At 34.2% G+C, this 20,219-nt stretch overlaps 2 protein-coding genes across 2 annotated transcripts; one reads left to right on the plus strand and one right to left on the minus strand.

Moving 5' to 3' along the window:
- Positions 1 to 6,636: 6,636 nt before the first annotated feature.
- On the plus strand, positions 6,637 to 9,641 carry LOC110898840 (protein trichome birefringence-like 3). The gene is made up of 5 exons (XM_022145686.2): positions 6,637 to 6,791; positions 6,898 to 7,147; positions 7,370 to 7,541; positions 7,621 to 7,820; positions 9,037 to 9,641. Exons 1-5 carry the CDS (start codon positions 6,638 to 6,640, stop codon positions 9,527 to 9,529), a joined length of 1,269 nt encoding a protein of 422 aa, XP_022001378.1. The 5' UTR covers position 6,637; the 3' UTR covers positions 9,530 to 9,641.
- A 340-nt stretch (positions 9,642 to 9,981) lies between these two features.
- LOC110898839 (AMP deaminase) lies at positions 9,982 to 20,002 on the minus strand. Its single transcript, XM_022145685.2, has 20 exons — positions 19,581 to 20,002; positions 18,867 to 19,042; positions 18,597 to 18,792; positions 18,342 to 18,520; positions 18,206 to 18,257; positions 17,988 to 18,115; positions 17,287 to 17,466; positions 16,645 to 16,712; positions 16,409 to 16,551; positions 16,261 to 16,322; positions 14,531 to 14,644; positions 14,313 to 14,453; positions 14,089 to 14,241; positions 13,312 to 13,365; positions 13,115 to 13,225; positions 12,145 to 12,318; positions 11,969 to 12,049; positions 11,328 to 11,426; positions 11,126 to 11,242; positions 9,982 to 10,404 (listed from the first exon to the last, which is right to left on the minus strand). The coding sequence occupies exons 1-19, from the start codon at positions 19,879 to 19,881 to the stop codon at positions 11,174 to 11,176; spliced, it is 2,481 nt and encodes an 826-aa protein (XP_022001377.1). The 5' UTR covers positions 19,882 to 20,002; the 3' UTR covers positions 9,982 to 10,404; positions 11,126 to 11,173.
- Positions 20,003 to 20,219: the final 217 nt, after the last annotated feature.

Consider the following 20,219-nt stretch of genomic DNA (forward strand, 5'->3'; position numbering starts at 1 on the left):
GTGAAAGTGGTGAGATGGAGGCTTGGTTTTATAGTGGGTTAGTAGGGTTTAGTGTTAAATGAAGACTAAAGGTGATTGAGGAAGAAAAAGGTGTTAAAAAGTTGGCCAACCCGTGTGCAACAAACAACTCGCTGCGGATTGACACCCTTCGCGTCGCGTGACCAGAAAGGGAAAGGGGGTCACGTAGCGCAGCGCTCCTTTGTTCAGAAACCTTTGATTTTCTTACACTTTGGCCCCTGAACTTTGATATTCTTATTAATTTATGGTAAAACTTTGTATTTTAACATGTTTTCAAGTATATAAACATAAGCAAGTATAATTCGAGTATCGCGAAGGTATGTATAAGTATTTGCACGTATAATGAGTATCAAAACACATATTTAAACGACTGATTGCATGTATAACAAATATGTATAAAGAATAAATTTCATTACGATCAAAGTCTCGGATTACAAAGTTGGAAACGAAATACGAATATGATACGAATACAAGTTTCCATAAATAGAAATACAATTACACTTTCTAAATAAGGAAAGTACAAAAAATGTGAAGCGTTACAGACCTGTCACCAAAACGTACTTCGTCAGTTACCTGTTCATCTAACTCTCTAAAGTGCCTTCGTATGCATGTCATGTGGTTGTTTGCCCTGTTGTCTAAGTACCATAGACTTTTGTCTTCTGTGGCATACCTTGTTGGTTCTATGTGTTCTTCATTTAGTAAAACCTCCTTCTCGACTTTATTGTCTTCACTAATTGCCATTTATAACGTTGGTACTTCATCTTCTTCACAAGATTTGAATGTTCTTGTACAGTTTCTTTTTGGGGACAGTCCCTCTTAAAGTGTCCAAACTTCTAACACTTGAAGCACTGGATCTTGCTTGGGTTTGTTTGGTTCATTTCAAACTTTTTCAAATTCCTATAATTTCCACCTCTAGGCCTGTATGAAGATCCCTCATTTTTAGTGTTTTGCTTGTCTTTAGTGTCTAGCCAGTTTCTACGCGGTTGGTTAAACCTGTCACGCCCGCGGTTTCCGAGCTGTCTTCCTCTGCCAGAACTGTTGTCTTGATGTGTAAACATCAATTTGTCTTGGCTATTTCTTGGGCTTCCTTTGTTTAGCCTAAGTCTCTCTTCGTAAGTCTTTAGTCTTCCGACCGCTTCTTCTAGCGTCACTGTATCCAGATCGGAATATTGTTCCAAAGAGGCCATAATCTGAGTGAACCTATCTAGTACAACGTTTAGAAGTTTGCGTACCAAAGTTGATTGACTCAGTGTTGTGCCAAATTCACTTGCCTTGTAACAACATTGTTTATCTTTGTGGAGAAAGAATCTGCAGTGTCATTTTCCTTCATTTACAATAACTCAAATTCAGACATGAGTGTATGCAAACGGGCCTTTTGTACCCGATCAACGCCAACATGTCTTGTTTTCAACATGTTCCAAATTTCTTTTGTAGTTTTACAACTTACAACTTGCAATACAACATCTTCTGGTATTGCTTGGAACAAATATACGATTGTTGGCCCGAAGCGAATGAAGAAATATCTTTCTTTATATCTGATTGTGTATTTTCTGACGGTTCAATCATTTCCCAAAGTCTGTTCGCTTCTAATATGCTTTTTATACGAATTGCCCAAACCGTCTAATTCGTAGATTTCAAGTTGGGCATTGAAATTGGGAAAGGGAACTTCTTTCCTTTTGGATTGCAGTTTGTTGATTTGGTCCAGTTGTACCCGACATGATTTCTGACCGAACGATTTTCACTTTAACAAAACTTGCAATCAAACAACCTTACTTTTTGTTTCTAAAGAATTCCTGACCACCAATACAAACCACTGTACTGGTAAAATTCAATTCTTTGAATCTGGTAAAACTTTCTAATCTTTAACCCGCGAATACCAAATAACAATCGACTTTCTGTGACTATCTAATTCACATAATAACCTGAAACCAAAAACCCTACCTTGATTTCGAAACCTGGTTCGATCCTAGAACCAAAAAACTAAAAACTGATTTGCAAATGAAAAAATAAAATTGAAACATGTGATCACGAATGACTCCTGCGATCTCATTGCCTTGTGATTCGGGTGTCTAGAGCCTGATGCTCTGATACCAATTATTGCCCAGAACTTGATCTTTGATCTCTAGACATGAATAACTTATATATTATCTGAATATTTGAGTACATGAATTCTGATTACAAATGAGAAATGTAAACCCTATTTATACTAATCGAAGAGGTGCGATTGAATTGATGTGTCTTCTCCTTGAAACGTCGCGTCTCTTGGTCGTCTATGGTTTGCCGCCAATTGTGAATCGATGCGTCTTCAGGAGATGCTGCTTCTTTTAGTTTGTATGGTTATAATCTTCTATTTTGTCGCTTTCGGTGCTCGCACTTACTTATCTAATCTAATTACAATACAAACTACCTACATAATAAGTACATAAAATGGGATTAGTTCTTCATATATTACATTGAAAATAAGTGAAAATGAGCTTAGATTTTATATTAGTAAAAGCAAAAAAAAAAAAAAAAAAAATCTTCATATTAGTAGTTTTAATGTCTATTTTTGATTATGGTTGACGTTACCTTAAGTATTCTTTTGTACTTATTACTTGCAAGGCCACGATGTGACCCATCAATTGCATAACTACCTTTTGAATGGTCCCTTGTCCTTTTACAAATTTACCTCAAAATATAATTTCTAGTACTAAGTTAAATCATTTTTCCTATTATAAGATATGACATTCAATAACTTAGTACCACTAAAACAAAGTTTAATGTTACTGACAAGACAACAAAATTAACACATAGAAGTTGAAATGACTCAACCTTATTTACTTTTATAACACTCTATGAAATTTACAGATTCATGAGGTTAGTTAGTTGCTATTGAACCTTTGGTGGTTAAATTTGCATAAGACAAAGTTTATGATAGCCATTAATTCTTTTAAAATACTTTTGTTATCTTATTATGTTTTAATTGTAGTCTAATTAACTTTCATTGTATATATATCTTAGTTCCTCTCCTTTTTTGAATTTGTAACTTGAATACTGAATTAAAATATGTATCAAACACTTTAATATCATATATATAAAAGAGAACTTTGGGTAAAAAGTGTATGAATCATGAGGGAGATGATGACATATCTTTTTTTCATCCCTTGTCTGTGTCATCTTCGATCTCTTCCTCACTACTCTTTTTACTCAAACTTAATTTTATTATATATCTCCACCCAATATATATATATGTATAAGACCATCTCCAATAAGGAGTTTTTTTTGTTGTTTTTGAGTGCCTAGTTGGCAGTTTCTGTGTTTTTTTACTATTGAAGCACATTAGTTTTTAGGCATATTTTGGTCTTGCATTTTTACACAAGAAACATGAAAAAAAATGAATTGGTGGTGGGCCCATTTCAGTTTTTCATTACATTAAATATATATAGAGAGAGATAAGTATTTAAAATTAAAAATAGTGATCATATGGCAATGTTTTTCAGTGTTTTTGGGTTTTCTTATTGGGTGGGTTTTTGTTGTTTTTAAAGAATATGTTTTTTATGACGTGGCAGAATAAACATGTTTTTTTTTTTTGGTGTTTTTGAATCTCTTTATTGTGAATGCTTTAAGGCAAGAATCCCGTAGCAAAAAGGTTTGGGTAAAAAGATAGGAAAGAAAAAGGGACAACATGCGAAGGGTACGATCAAAAAACGGAGACACGTTTTGTCTACTCAGTTATAAGAGTTTATAAGAGTTGGATCAAATAAAAAATATTTTTCTGCATGTGAAGCATAAGAGGTGATATGTACCATTTATAAAGACAAATCAATAACTAAAACTAGATGGATATATACAATTTTGTAATAGATCGTAGGTTAGTTGTGGGCTTGTGGCTGCAAAAATATATATACATATATATATTAAGCATTATGCATGGTTGACAATTTTTTTTTTTTTTGTTCCACTAACATTTTATAAGCGTAAAGAAGTTTTATATATTTTATTACTTTGAAAAATAATATGATTATCTTATCTAATGTATCGCTATATATTTTAAAATGATATTTTTTTAATACTATGCACTACGATTATAACGATGGGTCTAAAGTATTTATAAGAATACATAATTATATGCATATGGATTATAGCTTGTAATTATATGAAAACATACACACATCGTCTAAAATTAGGAGTGGCAAAATGGGTGGGTTGGGTAGGTTTGGGTAATGGGTTAAGATGGGCATGAGTTAGAATGGGTTTAGTAAGAAATGGGTGAGAATAGATTTAGGTCAAGATGGGTTTTTAGTCAAGATGTATTTGGGCATTATAAAAAATTCTAAGAAATCCAAAAAGATACAAAAAAAAAAAAATAATAAAAAATTCTAAAAATTCTAAAAAATCAAAAAAATTCTAAAAAATAAAAAAAATAATAAAAAAATCAAAAAAATCAAAAAAATTCAAAAAAATTCTAAAAAATCGAAAAATTCTAAGAAAATCAAAAAATCAAAAAAATTCCAAAAAAATCAAAAAATAATTAAAAAAATCCAAAAAATTCTAAAAAATCATAAAGCCATAAAAAATTCTAAAAAATCAAAAAAATAATAATCAGAAATCCAGAAAATTGTAAAAAATGAAAAAAATCCAAAAATTCTAAAAAATCGAAAAAATTCTAAAAAATATAAAATTCAAAAATATCAAAAAAAAATTAAAAATAAAAAAAATTAAAAAATCAAAAAAATTCTAAAAAATCAAAAAAATAATAAAAAAATTCTAAAAAATAAAAAAAATTCTAAAAATCTAAAAAATCTAAAAAATCATAAAAAATCATTAAAAATCCAAAAAATCCTAAAAAATCCAAAAAATTCTAAAAAATCTAAAAAATCTAAAAAATAATAAAAATCCAAAAAATTCAAAAAAATCAAAAAATTTCAAAAGATAATAAAAAAACCAAAAAATTTCAAAAAATAATAAAAAAATCAAAAAAACCAAAAAAAATCAAAAAAATCAAAGAAATTCTAAGAAATAAAAATCCCTAAAAAATCAAAATAAATCTAAAAAATCCAAAAAATTCTAAAAAAAATCTTAAAAATCATAAAATATTCTAAAAAATAAAAAAAACCCTTAAAAATCCTAAAAACATTTTTTAGAAGTTTTGGATTTTTTAGAATTTTTTTTGATTTTTTATTATTTTTTGATTTTTTATTATTTTTTATTTTTATTATATTTTTATTTTTTAAAAATTTTATTGATTTTTATGATTTTTATGATTTTTTTTGAATTCTTTTATTTTTTATGATTTTTTGATTTTTTAGAATTTTTTGATTTTTTATTATTTTTTTGATTTTTTAGATTTTTTATATTTTTTGAATTTTTTGGATTTTTTGAATTATTATTATTATTTTTTGATTTTTTAGAATTTTTTGGATTTTTTATTTTTTAGAATTTTTTGGATTTTTTATTAATTTTTTGATTTTTTTAGATTTTTTTGGATTTTTTATTATTTTTTGATTTTTTATTATTTTTTTGATTTTTTAGAATTTTTTGGATTTATTATTATTTTTTTGATTTTTATTATTTTTTTGATTTTCTAGAATTTTTTGGAATTTTTATTATTTTTTTTTATTTTTTAGAATTTTTTGGATTTTTTATCATTTTATTATATTTTTGATTTTTTTAGAATTTTTTGGATTTTTTTCTATTTTTTATTATTTTTTGGATTTTTTAAAATTTTTTAGATTTTTATTATTATTTTTTATTTTTTAGAATTTTTTTTTATTTTTCTGATTTTTTGGAAAATTTTTATTATTTTTAAATTTTTTATTATCTTAAAATTTTTTATTATTTGTGAAGCCAACATGTACGAACACTCGAATAGGATGAAAAATCTGCCTGTGATGCTCTTTTTGAGTTATCCATGTACCGTGCGTAATACCCATCATAACCCACGAATTATTTTAAATAGATATCATATAACCCATCCTGACCCATCCTTAGTTATTTCTTAACCCATCCTAACCCATTCTCATTTTTAAAATGACCCAAAATAACCCAAAAAACCCAAATGGGTTTTATTTGCCAGGTCTATCTAAAATACACGTGTTAGGTTCTTACACTTGACATGCATTCTCTACTTTGTACACTTACCGGCGTATATACATATACATATACATGTTGAATTAAGTTGTGTTAGGTTCAACCTCTTTAGATATGAGAAAATCTTCTTCTGTTATCATAACTGTTGTTACAAGTCACAAGAGATAAAGAGTTCCCACCTCAATAGTGTGACAACTTGCTGATTTAAGTATATTTTTTTATTCTTACGAAACTGAATAAAATTTAAGTTTGAGGTGAGGGAGTAACCGTAGAAAAAAGCTATGGTTGAGGTAGGTGTGGGAGATCAGAAAATGGCCTTACAACTGCATAAAAACTTAAAGTATGAATACAAACGTGTTATAAGTCAAGAAATAATATGTATGAATGCTATATATATCCATGCTTTAGCTTCACTCCTACTCCAGACCAGCCCCTTCTCAATCATTCAATTTTAATAATGGATCATATAATTAAATCAGACCCATTTATCTTATCATATAGTTTAGTTTAGTTTACTTCAGTTTCACCCATTCTCCCTCAAAATAAGACGATGGGCGTCTTTGCGAAACCTCAATTCTCTGTTGGTGTATCCGTTGTCATCTTTTCATTGGCATTCGTCGTTTTATTGTATACCGAGAGAATCAGTCTGCTCTCTTCCACCACGCTTTTCTCTTGCGCTAAAAGGGGCGGTTCCTCCATACAAAGTTCGTCGTCTATGAATTGCCTTTGCCTTTGCCTTTGTGTTGTTTGTCTTATGCTACTTCAGTTTACGCTTACATCGATTAATATTTTTTTTTTCTTTTTCAAAAGGCGATAGGAACGCGACAGAAGAAGAAGAAGATAGCAGATTGAAGGCTATTGTAGATGACAGGTTCATCTTTGATCCTGATGAATGCGACGTCACTAAAGGAAAATGGGTCTACAATCGGTCCTTTGAACCGTTGTACACGGACCTCTCTTGCCCCTATCTTGATAGGCAGGTCTCTTGTGTTAAGAACGGAAAAAACGATACCACTTATCGTAAATGGGAGTGGCGCCTTGATGATTGCATCCTTCCCAGGTAACTACTTATATTCAAAACTACATGCAGCATGCATGCATCTCTATATATCATACATACTTCCAGTAGCGGAGCTTGAACGAAAAATCAGTGGGGGCTGGACTCTTAAAAATCTAATAGTTTACACTAAAAATAAATTTTTTGGGCACCCCCGGGCCGCCAAGAAGCTTCGCCAATGCATACTACTAATTTATATATAATAATGTACGGGTTAACTGTTAGATTTGATGCAAGACTCGCACTAGAAAAAATACGAGGAAAGAGGGTGATGTTCGTGGGAGACTCCTTAGAAAGAGGCCAGTGGCAATCTTTCGTATGTTTGGTTGAATTCCTCATACCGAAAGATCAGAAATCAATGAAACGAGGAAAAGTTCATTCTGTCTTCAAAATAAAGGTATTATTAGTTAACGAATTCATCGTTTTAGTTGGTTGGTTGGTTGATTAAAACAAGTGTTAACGAGAGCGTTAAACAGGATCACAATGCGACTATCGAGTTTTACTGGGCGCCATTTCTAGTAGAGTCAAATACAGACTTAAAAATAGTAGCAGATCCAAAGAAGAGACTACTGAGGGTGGATTCTGTAGAAAAACATGCTAAACATTGGGTAGGAGTTGATGTGCTTCTTTTCAATACTTATGTTTGGTGGATGACTGGTACCAAGCTCAGATCCTTGTAAGTAATATATACTTACCACCCTAAAGCAGTTAATGCGGTAAAAAATCAGATATCGGTCAAGTACCAATATTTGAGATATAGGTTACTGCGATGGGATAACGGTAATTTAATATCATGTAGAATTTATGTATACAACAATTAACACTGTCCTACTACTAGTAAACTAACCTTTTACAACTTGCAAAACACTACCCGTTGCTATACATATATAGGCAAAAGATCAAATACAAATAATCTTAATATACTAAACATACAAATTGAAGGAAAACCCAAAAAGACAAGGTGTCATTTTTGTAATTACCACCAACTATCAAAGTTACAACAAAAAATACCTAAAAAAACACAATTTTTTTTTACATTTTTTATTAAAAAATCGCTACATTTCGTTAGCAAAAAAAAAAACAAAAAAATTTTTTTTTTTTTTTTGCTAACGAAATGTAGCGATTTTTTAATAAAAAATGTAAAAAAAAAAAAATAATAATTTGTGTGTTTTTTTTTATTTTTTTAGATTTTTTAGGTTTTTTGGGGGTTTAGTTTTTAGCATTTTAGCTTGGGTGGGGTGGGGGGAGGGGGGTTAGGTTTTTTTTAGGTTTTTGGGGGTGAGGGGGGGGGGTTAGGTTTTTTAGGTTTTTGGGGTGGGGGGGTGGGTGGGGGAGGGGGGTTAGGTTTTTTTTTAGGTTTTTTGGGGGGTTTAGTTTTTAGCATTTTAGCTTGGGGGGGGGGGTTAGGTTTTTTTTAGGTTTTTGGGGGTGGGGGGGGGGGGTTAGGTTTTTTTTAGGTTTTTGGGGGTGGGGGGTAGGTTTTTTTAGGTTTTTTGGGGGTGGGGGGAGTGGTTAGGTTTTTTTAGGTATATTTGTAGAGTAACTTTGATAGTTATTGATAATTACAAAAATGCCACCTTGTCTTTTTGAGTTTTCCTTCAATTTGTATGTTTAGTATGTTAAGATTATTTGTACAAGAACTTTACCCTACATATATATATATAGTTTTCGTTGTTCAAAAAACTTAACAATTAAGACTTAAAACACCAATATCAGCAATAAGAAGAAAGACGAATGGTAGAACTAACAAGAAACTGATATCGGTCAATATCGCAGATAATATGGATAACGATATTTGACAGTGATATTTTACTTAAGGACCGATAACCAAGGTGTTTTAACTGCATAGCTCATTTGCTTTATCATTGACTAAAATATTTTTAATGTTGTAGATGGGGTTCATTTGCAAATGGGGAAGATGGTTATGAAGAATTAGACGCTTCGGTTTCCTATCGGTTAGCGTTGAGGACATGGGCAAACTGGATTGACTCGAACGTTGATCAAAACAAAACGCGTGTTTTCTTCACCACCATGTCCCCTACACATCAAAGGCCCGCGGACTGGAACAACGATGGAGGGATAAAATGCTTCAACGAAACGGAACCTGTGAAGAAGAAAGGACACTGGGGAACGGGATCAGACAAGAAGATAATGAGCGTAGTGGGTAGTGTCATGGGCAAGATGAAGACTCCAGTAAGGTTGATCAACATAACACAACTATCGGAATACAGGGTGGAAGCTCATTCGTCGATTTACACAGAACTTGGAGGAAAGCTGTTGACCGATGAGCAAAAAGCCGATCCATTCAAATTCGCAGATTGTATACATTGGTGTTTGCCTGGAGTTCCTGATACTTGGAATCAGATACTTCTTGCATATTTGTAAAATTTAGAAAAAAAAAAAAAGGCAGGTGAGTCACAATTGAAATTTTCACCTTCAAAAAGCAATTGTTTTACCTTATTGGAATTTAATTCTGCATAGGTTGGAATTGGACTGATCTTTTTTGCAAGTCAAATAGTTAACTGTAAATGTGCTTGATTTTTACCATTTTAATCATATAGTTTAGCAAATAATTTGAATTAAAATAAAGCAAAATAGAATGAAATTTTGAAAAATGACAAATTTTAAAGCAGAATCATGATTAAGAGTTATTTTTAGGAAGCATGCCTTTTGGGCACTGAAAAAAACTTGATGAACAAGTAAAGGAAAAATGTAGGTGCATAATGGAGTAGTTAGCAACACCTTTTTGTCTACTTTTATTCCTATTTATTTTAGCAAAAAATATGAATCTTGCTATCTAAGGAGTATACTTTAAATAAAAATAAACACACTAAACACTGCTTTTAACCTTTCTTCTTTCGACCGTTGATCTGTTTAAAATAAAACCCATAAGTATAAGTAAATCTTAGGGCATCCGCTATGGCTTAGGAGTGACGAGGTCTATAGCGACAAAAATGTAGCATACGTCATTCCGTCCACTTGTTTTATAAACCATAAGTTTATAAAATGCGAATGTTTACTCATAACTACAGACGAAAGTAACAACGCAATGAACCAACTATGTCAAAACTTGAAACAAAATACTTATTCCTCAACCAACTATCTTGCAGCTTGCTTTATTTCACTCACTATCATCTGTGCTAGTTTCAACCGAATCACCTCTCCTCTCTATCTAGGAAACTCAGTTGTAGAATATGAATACGCTCACTTAGCCCTTAAGTGAAACCTCAGCCCCCTCCCTCCTTTCACTTCATCAACACCTGAAAATGCACACATATGGCAAGATACATGGTTTGAAGACTAAATATAATGTTTTAGGAGGTTAAAACTAGAGTATGACCCACCAAAACTTCTATTGTTTGCATGTAATAAATTATACGAATGAGTAGGTATGTTAACAAACCGAACGTTCATGATCTGTTCGTGAAATTGTTTGGCGGGAAGTTCGTTTATTTAGTAAATGAACAAACATGAACACAATTTTTTGTTCACTTAATTAAACGAGCGAACATGAACATACGTTTTGTTCGTTCATTTATGTTCATGAACGTCCGTTTTATGTTCGTTCATTTATGTTCATTTGTTTATGTTCGTTTAAGTTTTACATAAGTAGTTATATTTATACAAATATTAACATAAAAGAAACTTTCTTACCACTAATTGGTAATTGGGCTTTCTAGTAATAAACATAGGGTTTTCCAATTGAATTTATGGTAATTAATCATTAATTTATATAAAAATTACTTAATGTTTAGTAAATTATGTTCATTTATATTTTTTCAATGTTGTTTATTGTATGTTAAGTTTTGTTTGTTTATGTTTGTGAACTGTTCGTTTCGGTTTTAAAAGAGCAAACATAAATGAACACGAACATGCGCATTTTCTTAATAAACGAACATGAACATAAACATAAACATGAACATACCACTGTCCATGTTCGTTCGTTCATCTACAGACCTATGAATGAGTGCGATGATATACCTCCAAGTGAGGAGATTATACCATGACTGGGAGTTTGCATGAATAAAGCTAGGTCTCAATGTATTCAGGGAAACGGGCCTGGCCCAAATACACCTGTTGCATCTCCTCTTTCCAGATCTGCATCATTAAATATGTTCAAAAAAACAATACTATTCAAACGATAACATAACTTTTATAATTAAAGAGAAACCGAGGTACAAACCATATCTCTGAACTCGAGTCGGATATGAGGCACATTCGTCTTGTGAATATCATTTCCATCCGGTCCTCTCTTGAAGTATTGTGGGCCAATCCAGTGAGACTGAAATATGGAAATTAGTTGCATGCATTTCATTTTTTAGTGTAAAATGCCATTTTTCATCCCTGAAGTTAGACCAGTTTTGCGACTTTCGTCCTATGTTTGTTTTTCCGCATCTGGACCCAAAAGGTTTGAAATCTTGCCATTTTCATTTGATTCGTTAACTCCATGCATTTTTCTCCGTTAAGTCAAGGGTATTTCTGTCTTTTTGGCTAACTTAAAGGGCAATTCGGCCTTTCTTAGGGGTATTTGATCTTTTTACATAAAGTGAAAAGGACCGAATTGCCCTTTAAGCTAGCAAAAAAGACGGAAATACCCTGACTTAACGGAGAAAATTGGGTGTAGTTAACGAGCCAGATGAAAATGGCAAGATTTCAAATCTTTCGGATCCAGATGCGAAAAAACAAACCTTTGAATGAAAGTCGCAAAACTGACCAAACCTCAGGGACAAAAATGGTATTTTACTCTTTTTAATCATCAGGAGATACCCGATATGAAGAGACAAGAATATTCTCTCTTTAAGCAAACATAATATAACATTTTACCTTCAAAACGTGTGAGAAACCTGATTGATATACCGAATTACGGGCAATCTCACAAAGATCACATGAACTCAATTTCCAAACCTATAAATAAAACCAATCCAATATTTTAAACTCCAGATGACATTAAATACACACATTACATATTAAATAAAATTAGTGAGAACAAGAATGCTTACAGAAGCAGCAATACTGTATTCTTCCACCAACGGTTCCTTTGTTAGGTGGATTTGCAACGGATCATCAGTAGATAATGAAACATTAAGGCCTCGTAGAAAGAACAACGGAAAAGGGTTGCGATGGTAATCCAAAAATAACGAGTTGTTGCTTAACGGAGACATTGCAAGACCAATCTGTTCATGAAGTATTACAGACCTTTAGCAATCATACTGATATTAGCCTATTATCAAAAAAATATATATATAGTACCTAAAAAACCGATCCTTTCTACTCTTAAACTTTATGATAATGTCAAAACTAACCCTTTTAACTTTGTAAATGTCACTTTGACCCCTCTAAGTTGGTAAAGTTTCGAGTTTACCCTAAAACTAACTTCTTGTGTTTTTTATTTTTTTGTGCGTGTCAGTATAAATTCGAGTTCGTCTACGCTTTAACATAATTTTTGTTTAGAAACAAGTCGGTTCAATTATATAATGTTTTATTTTTACGTGAGTTTTGAGTTGGACTACGTTTTGACGTAAATTTTGTTTGGAAACAAATCGGGTGAAATATAATACCTTTTTATTGTATAATTGAGTTACTATATGTTTTGACTTTTGACGTAAACTTAGTTCGGAAACAAGTCGGGTCGGGTCGATTGTAGTCTAAACTTTATCACACCACGTACGATGCCAACGCACGTGTTTATTTTATGTACATTTGAGTTGGTCTACGTTTCGACATAAATTTTGTTCAACGGTATGTATTCAGATTACTCTACATTTCTACGAGTCGGGTTGATTGTAGTCTATAAGTTATCACGCAACGTATGGTGCCGCCTCGGGTAAAAAAACTAGTTATTATTGTAATGATATAAAGTTTTTAACACACTAATTAATTAGGAAAATGGTAAAAGTTTAAACCAAAAACTACCTGATTATGACCCGTTACCCTTACCAGCCCATTCTGTCACATCGGATAGGAAGTTACCTGGGCAAGGTAGTAAAGATACTGTAGAACTGGAGATTTTCTGAGATTAATTCCATGTGCAATATTATGAGTAGTAAGAAATGAGGCAGCTAGATGGTCAATGTCTCCTGCCTGTATCAATAAAAAGTCAACTCACAACTTAAGCTGACAGGACAGCATATGCATATGATAAACAAAAGTTTTGCGTTCTGCAATACCTCCCCACAATGAGGACGGAATCTAATGGTTGTCATGCCCTTTGATTCACGAAGCTGAAATAAAGTAGAAGATTATTAGCACATGTATGCATAATATAAGAAATTGATTGAGCAAAATGTCATTTTCGTCCCTGAAGTTTGACCAGTTTTGTGATTTTCGTCCAAAGGTTTGTTTTTTCTCATCTAGATCCAAAAGGTTTGAAATCTTGCCATTTTTCTCGGTTAAGTTAGGGGTATTTCCATCTTTTAACTTAAAGGGCAATTAGGTCTTTTTCACTTTATGTAAAAGAGTAAACTTCCGTTTTGCTCCCTGTGGTTTGGTCACTTTAACGGTTTTGCCCCAAACCTTTAAAAATAGCCATTTTACTCCCTGATGTTTTGGTTTTGTTGCCAGTTTGCTCCCTGCGGGGAGCAAAATGGAAAAACAAACAATTTGGATGGAGTTAGAGGTGGGGAGCAAACTGGAAAAAAAAAACCGAAACATCAGGGAGTAAAATGGCTATTTTTAAAGGTTTGGAGCAAAACCGTTAAAGTGACCAAACCACAGGGAGCAAAACGGAAGTTTACTCTATGTAAAAAGACCAAATACCCCTGAAAAAGACAGCATTGCCCTAACTTAACTGAGAAAAATGGATGGAGTTAACGAGCCTGATGAAAATGGCAAGATTTCAAACCTTTTGGATCCAGATGCAGAAAAACAAACCTTTAGACGAAAGTCACAAAACTGGTCAAACCTCAAGTTGATTCAACTCATAGTACACAGCTTCACATACACACCTTATTTAGGGTATAGAGATTTGCATAACAATAATAGACATAGTACGAGAAAGCGGGATTGAATATATTTGTCCATTGGGCAGGTGTCGGCATGTGCTTCGTAGGCCGCCTTTCTGGCTTGCTTTCATCATCCACCAAATCCAAACCCACCACCTGCAATCATAAATCAAAATGTAATTATAACACCTACAAAAGGTAAAAAAAGAGTATAAAATGAGTTGTACCTGCTTTAAGAAAACATGCAACTGAGGATGCGATTCTGGGTCTACAGTAACCTCGAAAAGAGGTAAAAAGACGTTATCCAGAATGGTCTGAAAAGATGTCACTATACCCATTTCCTTGTATATGTTGTATAGTCGGGGCAGCTAGCATAGGAGGTTGACAAGTCAGAACGGTGATACTAAGAAAACTAATCATCAATGTATATCTTAAGCTTAAGTACCTGAATCAACCAGACGACATTATCACTGTACAATTCGTTGTTCACGATCCAGCTCGCCAAATTGTCCCACTCGCTTTGCTTTCTTCCATATATAGATATTCTGTATTCAGCCATCTATCAAGGAATATTGGTTAAATATTAATCACATTTGTTGGACGATAATAAGATTGTATTGCCTTGTAAGAATTTTCTAGAAAGAGTAAAGTACACGGATGGTCCCTGTTGTGAACCAAGATTTTGGATTTAGTCCCTAGCTTTGTTAAAGTACACGGATGGTCCCTGTGGTTTGCAGTTTGTAACGCATTTAGTCCCCAACTTTTGCCAAAGGTATATGGACGGTCCCTATTTGTAACTCTCTCATTACTTCCTTGGATATTGGTAACTTCCTATTTATATAATTTTTGGGGAGTAAAATGCCCAAATGCTCCCTGTGGTTTTGTAAAATAACACCTACAGTCCCCAACTTTTAAAAATTACATTCGTGTTCCCTGTGGTTTGCTTGGTTGTTACTCGGATAGTCCCTAGAGTGGATGGCAGTTAGTTTGTTAGGTTAAGTTGTTGTGAAATGACTCAATTACCCTTACTAATTAAAAATAAGTACAAGTTTTAAATAACAAATATATGGACCCCACCACCCATGTTCATCTTCACCCTCACTATCGCCTGTGCTTGTCACTCCCAACCGCCGTCTTCTCCGTTAACAGCTCTGACGACTTCGACCACCCAAAAACACATCATTTCTTAAATTGAAGGCACCATCGACAATCTCCAACCCAAACTAACTTATAACCTCTGCGTTTTTCGCCGATTAACGCATTTAAAGCCTGTAGTTTTGCACCAACGGCTGGCGTGAACGAAATCGGCAACTCGCTGCAACTCTCTAACCACCGGCGCACCGAGATCTTCAAAAACCGAACCATAGACTTACCATTCTTCTCTGCAACTCGTTAGAAAAGCCCATGTGTTCAAACCTGCAACCCCATGGGTCGTGGGCAGCAACAAGATAAGGGACCCGGGGGATGAGGATGGGATGAGGGCGGTGATGCGTGACTGGTGGTGGTGAGCTCGTGGTTTGGTGTTCTGATTTGGTTTAGTGTTCGTCGGCGAAAAGAGGTGGGGATGGGATGAGTGTTTTGATGATGGACGTCAAACTCGTGATTCCGGTGATGCAATCTGGTCATAGCATTACGGTGGGGATTGTTTGTAGTGGAGGTATGGGTTTTGTTTAAGATGATGATGAAGATGTATGGCAGGGTGGGTGGAAGATTAATGGTTAAATAAAAAAATGGTGGGCCACAGGGATAGAAGGTTTGCTTACATCCCACCCTCCCCATACCCTACAAGTAGCTTGCCTATTTGTGGGATTTACTGGGTATGGTTGTTGTTGGTACATGGATGGTCCCTATTTGTAACGCATTTAGTCACTAAATGCGTTACAAAGTGCAAACCACCGGGACGGCGGGACCGTCCATGTACTTTTGGCAAAATACGTTACAAAGTGCAAGCTACAGGGACCATCAGTGTACTTTTGAAAAATAGGGACCAAATTCAAATTTTTAGTTAACCGCAAGGACCATCCGTGTGCTTTACTCTTCTAGAAAGGAAGAAATACAAAATTAAAACAGGAAGAGCAATGAAATAACATGCAAGCAAAGTATAGTGACAGAATCATCCTCACATGTTCAAATGTTTCAAAACCTTTTTATATCAAAAATGATGTTAAAACTCACTTGATATTTACTCGCATCAAGATCGGCAAACACTTGTTTTGTCAGTTCAGCAAGAAAACGACCTGAAAAGACGTTAAACACAAGTCGGCATTTAATGGTTAATACAGAGAACGCACACCTCACCCCAACTTAAATGAGTAAAGCTCACCCTGAATCAGATTATCTTGTTTTAAGAAAATCTCTCGCAGCCTACTCTGGCCACAGGGGTTGTATTTCAGATTAAATTTATCGAAACGATGAAAAGTGCTCTTATCTGCATGCACATCTAATAAGTCAACATTCAGGTCATACCTGCATGAACGAATCTTGTCAGCTAGTTAACAACTTATCATCAAGGCAAGATTAAAAAACATTCAATGCCATAAATATATATAATTGTGTTACCCTGTTAGATCCAAGCTCTCAAAAACCTCTTTCAACGTCAGATATGTACCATCACGAAATATTACAACCTGAAGAAACAGGAAGATAATATATCAACAAGGAAAAACTATTTCAGTATGATACATGAGCTAACGAAAATGTTGATAATATCATTTTAAATAGTAAAATGTCATTTTCGTCCCTGAGGTTTGGCCCGTTTTGCGACTTTCGTCCAAAGGTTTGTTTTTTTTTTTTTTTTTGCATCCGGATCCAAAAGGTTTAAAATCTTGCCATTTTCATCTAGCTCGTTACTCCATCCATTTTTTCCGTTAAGTCAGAGCTATTTCGTTTTATTTTAATTTTAGTAAGGGTATTTTGAATACATGTACATTATGTTAAACGCCTGTACATAAAGTGAAAAAGACCAAATTGCATTTAGCATAATGTACATGTATTCAAAACACCGTTACTAATTAAAAAAACGAAAATACCCCTAACTTAACGGAGAAAAATAGATGGAGTTAACGAGCCGGATGAAAATGACAAGATTTCAAACCTTTTGGATCAAGATGCGAAAAAAAAACCTTTAGACGAAAGTCGCGAAACTGACCAAACCTCAGGGGCGAAAAATGGCATTTTACATAATCAGAAAGAAATTGTTACCTCATCAGGTTCTTTTCTTAACTTGGACTTTATGAACCTTAAAAGATGCTTCTGATTCATGCATGCAGAGTGATGAACATGAGTGTCGACTTTACGGACATTATAAAAGTCACGGTGCGGTGCGCTTTTCTGAGCTAGGAACTCTTTGTCAGCGTTTAGCATCAAATGGAGGTTGAATTTCTTCACAAAAAAAAAAATAATATAACACTCATCAAAATCAGAAAAAAAAGGGAAAACAGTGAAAATCGGTAAATTGTCATTTTTGTCCCTGAGGTTTGGCAAGTTTTACGACTTTCGTCCAAAGGTTTGTTTTTCCGCATCTGGATCCAAAAGGTTTGAAATTTTGCCATTTTCATCCGGCCGGTTAACTCCATTCATTTTTCTCCGTTAAGTCAGGGGTATTTTCGTCTTTTTTAGTTAACTTAAAGAGCAATTCGGCCTTTTTCAGGGGTATCGGCCTTTTTACATAAAGTGAAAATGACTGAATTGCCCTTTAAGTTGGCAAAAAAGACGAAATACCCTTGACTTAATGAAGAAAAATGAATGGAGTTAACAAGCCGGATTAAAATGACAAGCTTTCAAACCTTTTGGATCCAGATGCAGAAAAACAAACCTTTGGGTGAAAGTTGTAAAACTGGCCAAACCCAGGGACGAAAATGGCATTTTACTCTAAAGGATTTGACAACAAGAAAATCATCTACCTGTTCCAGGAGACCAAGCCGATGATGACATACGGTTCTAGTATTTCCAGCAGCTATTATCTTAAGAATGTGATGCAGGTCCGTAAAAAACGTTGTTGCATCAGCAACTGGAAAAAGTTTCTCTTTTGCTGAAACGTAAAAAACATATTTGCAAAGTGATAATTACCATCAACTCAACTCACACTATAGCACTAAACACAAAAGCATCACCATCTTACAATCTTTGTGTGCATAAACATGAACCACTCCATCTTCCATTTGAAAATAATGCTGCAAGCAATTAAACATCAAGTCAACATAAAAGTCAACATGAAGTAACAGTAAGCGAGGAACAAATGAGAGCTGTGAACTCACATTGGATTTCGTCTCAGGGGTGTACTCAAAAGGATTAGGGTTACGTTTTGGAGTACTAGGATCCGATATAACTTCTTTCTCCCACGGCGCAATGCTTTCTCTAAACACGTAGCTTTTTCGCATTTCAAGACAAACTTGTAACGCTCTGTAAACCTCGGCTTCATCGGCAGATGGTGTCTCTGCAATAACCGAAGTTAGAAAAAGTAAAACTTAATATGTATTAGCATAGATAAACTGCAAAATAGAAATGATTACCAGATGGAGAAATTTTCAGGCGTACAAAAGTTTCGTGCTCCGGTTCTTTTCGAAGAATATCAGCAGCAACAGGATCGGGTTGAACACCATGCAGGTCACCAGAAACACTATGTGACCGGATCATACTAGACGCAGCTATCGGTAACTGCTCACCATTCGGAATAACCTGTTCCGACAAATTCATGTCTGTGCACCCCTGATTTAAAAAAACAAATATTTGGTTCTCAAACAGAACACACACATAGATCAAATACTACATCAAAAGCTTACATCATTTCCATTGGTGTGAAAGTACGTTGTATCTAGATTAGCTTTCTCCGCCACGTCAGCGTCTTCTTCAGATCCTTCTCCACTTTCAAGAGCACTCGCGCTTGCAATTGGAGACTTTGGAGATGGTGGTCTATGTAGATGCCCTGTTCTTTTACTTGCTCCACTCTCAGCTTTCTCTGCGACAATAATATAATACCAAAGAATCAAGCATACTTAAAGCTATAACAAATATTATACTACAAACAGATAAGGCCACCCGTAATGGGGCGGCATAGCATATCACAGCCAAATTGAACATAGCGCCCCATAGCGCCGCGCCACACCGCTACGGCCGAATTTGAACGAAGTCACTAACACAAATAGGCTCTAGATTACTTACTACTAGTTACTACATGATAGCTATAACATGTGTATTCAGTAATTCAAACATATAACCATGCTTTATATATATTTGTAAGTATCAACTGGCAAATGCTTGGAACAATCTGAACAGGAGGATACAATCGTATAAATTCTAGCAAAATAAGACACATTTTGTTACCTTCAGGGAGCTATAAGCCTATAACAACCCTGATTTCAACTTTAAGAACATAATGCAGAACATATGTAATAATTAATTAATTCATACATATACAATATATACATTTACTTGTAAATATCATATGTAAGTATCAATTGTATAAATTGTAACAAAAAAAAGAGACATTATGTTACCTTCAGGGAGCGTACGGAGTCTAGGCAAGCCAGACGGAATAACATCATCACCATGAACCGCCGTGACGTCAGGCAACGAATTCGCAGACCGGCGATAACGATCATTCGCTATCTTCTTCCGGTTCTTTTCAATATTATTATAATGCAGAGTGTTTGATTCGTCATCTCGCTCCTTCTCAACGAGTTTTGCAAACTCGAGCAACTGATCTAGGGTTTTCCGGTGCATGTAGTACGCCGATACGGCCACAAATGAGGCTCCGACGAGTGCCGCCATAGCTAGATGCAAGGCGTATGGGTCCATTTTGTATAGATTTGTATAATGGTGGTGAATGAAACAGGGGGGTTTGTCTGTGTGAAGTGTAAACCCTACTGATGAATTGAACAGAGGGTTTGGATGAGAGGGGATGAATGTGGGGTATTTATATGAGAGGGGAGGGTGAGAATAATAAATAAGAATAAAAAGAGATTATGCGATTTAGTCCTGTCTCAGTCTTTGGTTATTTAGTGGTCGATAAAGATAAAGAAATGGATAAACCATATTCTCTACTAGTGCCTTGAGAGTTTGATTGACTTTGATTTGGTTCGTTACAGTATTGATATCATACTGGCATCTGGTATAACAGCTGAAAGGGAAAATAA

The sequence above is a fragment of the Helianthus annuus genome, chromosome 13 (genome assembly GCF_002127325.2).
Source record: "Helianthus annuus cultivar XRQ/B chromosome 13, HanXRQr2.0-SUNRISE, whole genome shotgun sequence".
NCBI lineage: Eukaryota > Viridiplantae > Streptophyta > Magnoliopsida > Asterales > Asteraceae > Helianthus > Helianthus annuus.

Excerpts from the sequence above, each read along its gene's own strand:
- LOC110898839 (XM_022145685.2), bottom strand. The coding sequence starts at position 19,881 with ATGGACCCATACGCCTTGCATCTAGCTATGGCGGCACTCGTCGGAGCC. Across the intron at positions 19,043-19,580 it reads ACTCCGTACGCTCCCTGAAG|AGAAAGCTGAGAGTGGAGCA; the intron begins GTAACATAATGT and ends TTATTGTCGCAG. Across the intron at positions 13,366-14,088 it reads ATCTCTATACCCTAAATAAG|CTTCGTGAATCAAAGGGCAT; the intron begins GTGTGTATGTGA and ends ACTTTATTTCAG.
- LOC110898840 (XM_022145686.2), top strand. The coding sequence starts at position 6,638 with ATGGGCGTCTTTGCGAAACCTCAATTCTCTGTTGGTGTATCCGTTGTC. Across the intron at positions 7,148-7,369 it reads GATGATTGCATCCTTCCCAG|ATTTGATGCAAGACTCGCAC; the intron begins GTAACTACTTAT and ends GTTAACTGTTAG. Across the intron at positions 7,542-7,620 it reads ATTCTGTCTTCAAAATAAAG|GATCACAATGCGACTATCGA; the intron begins GTATTATTAGTT and ends AGCGTTAAACAG.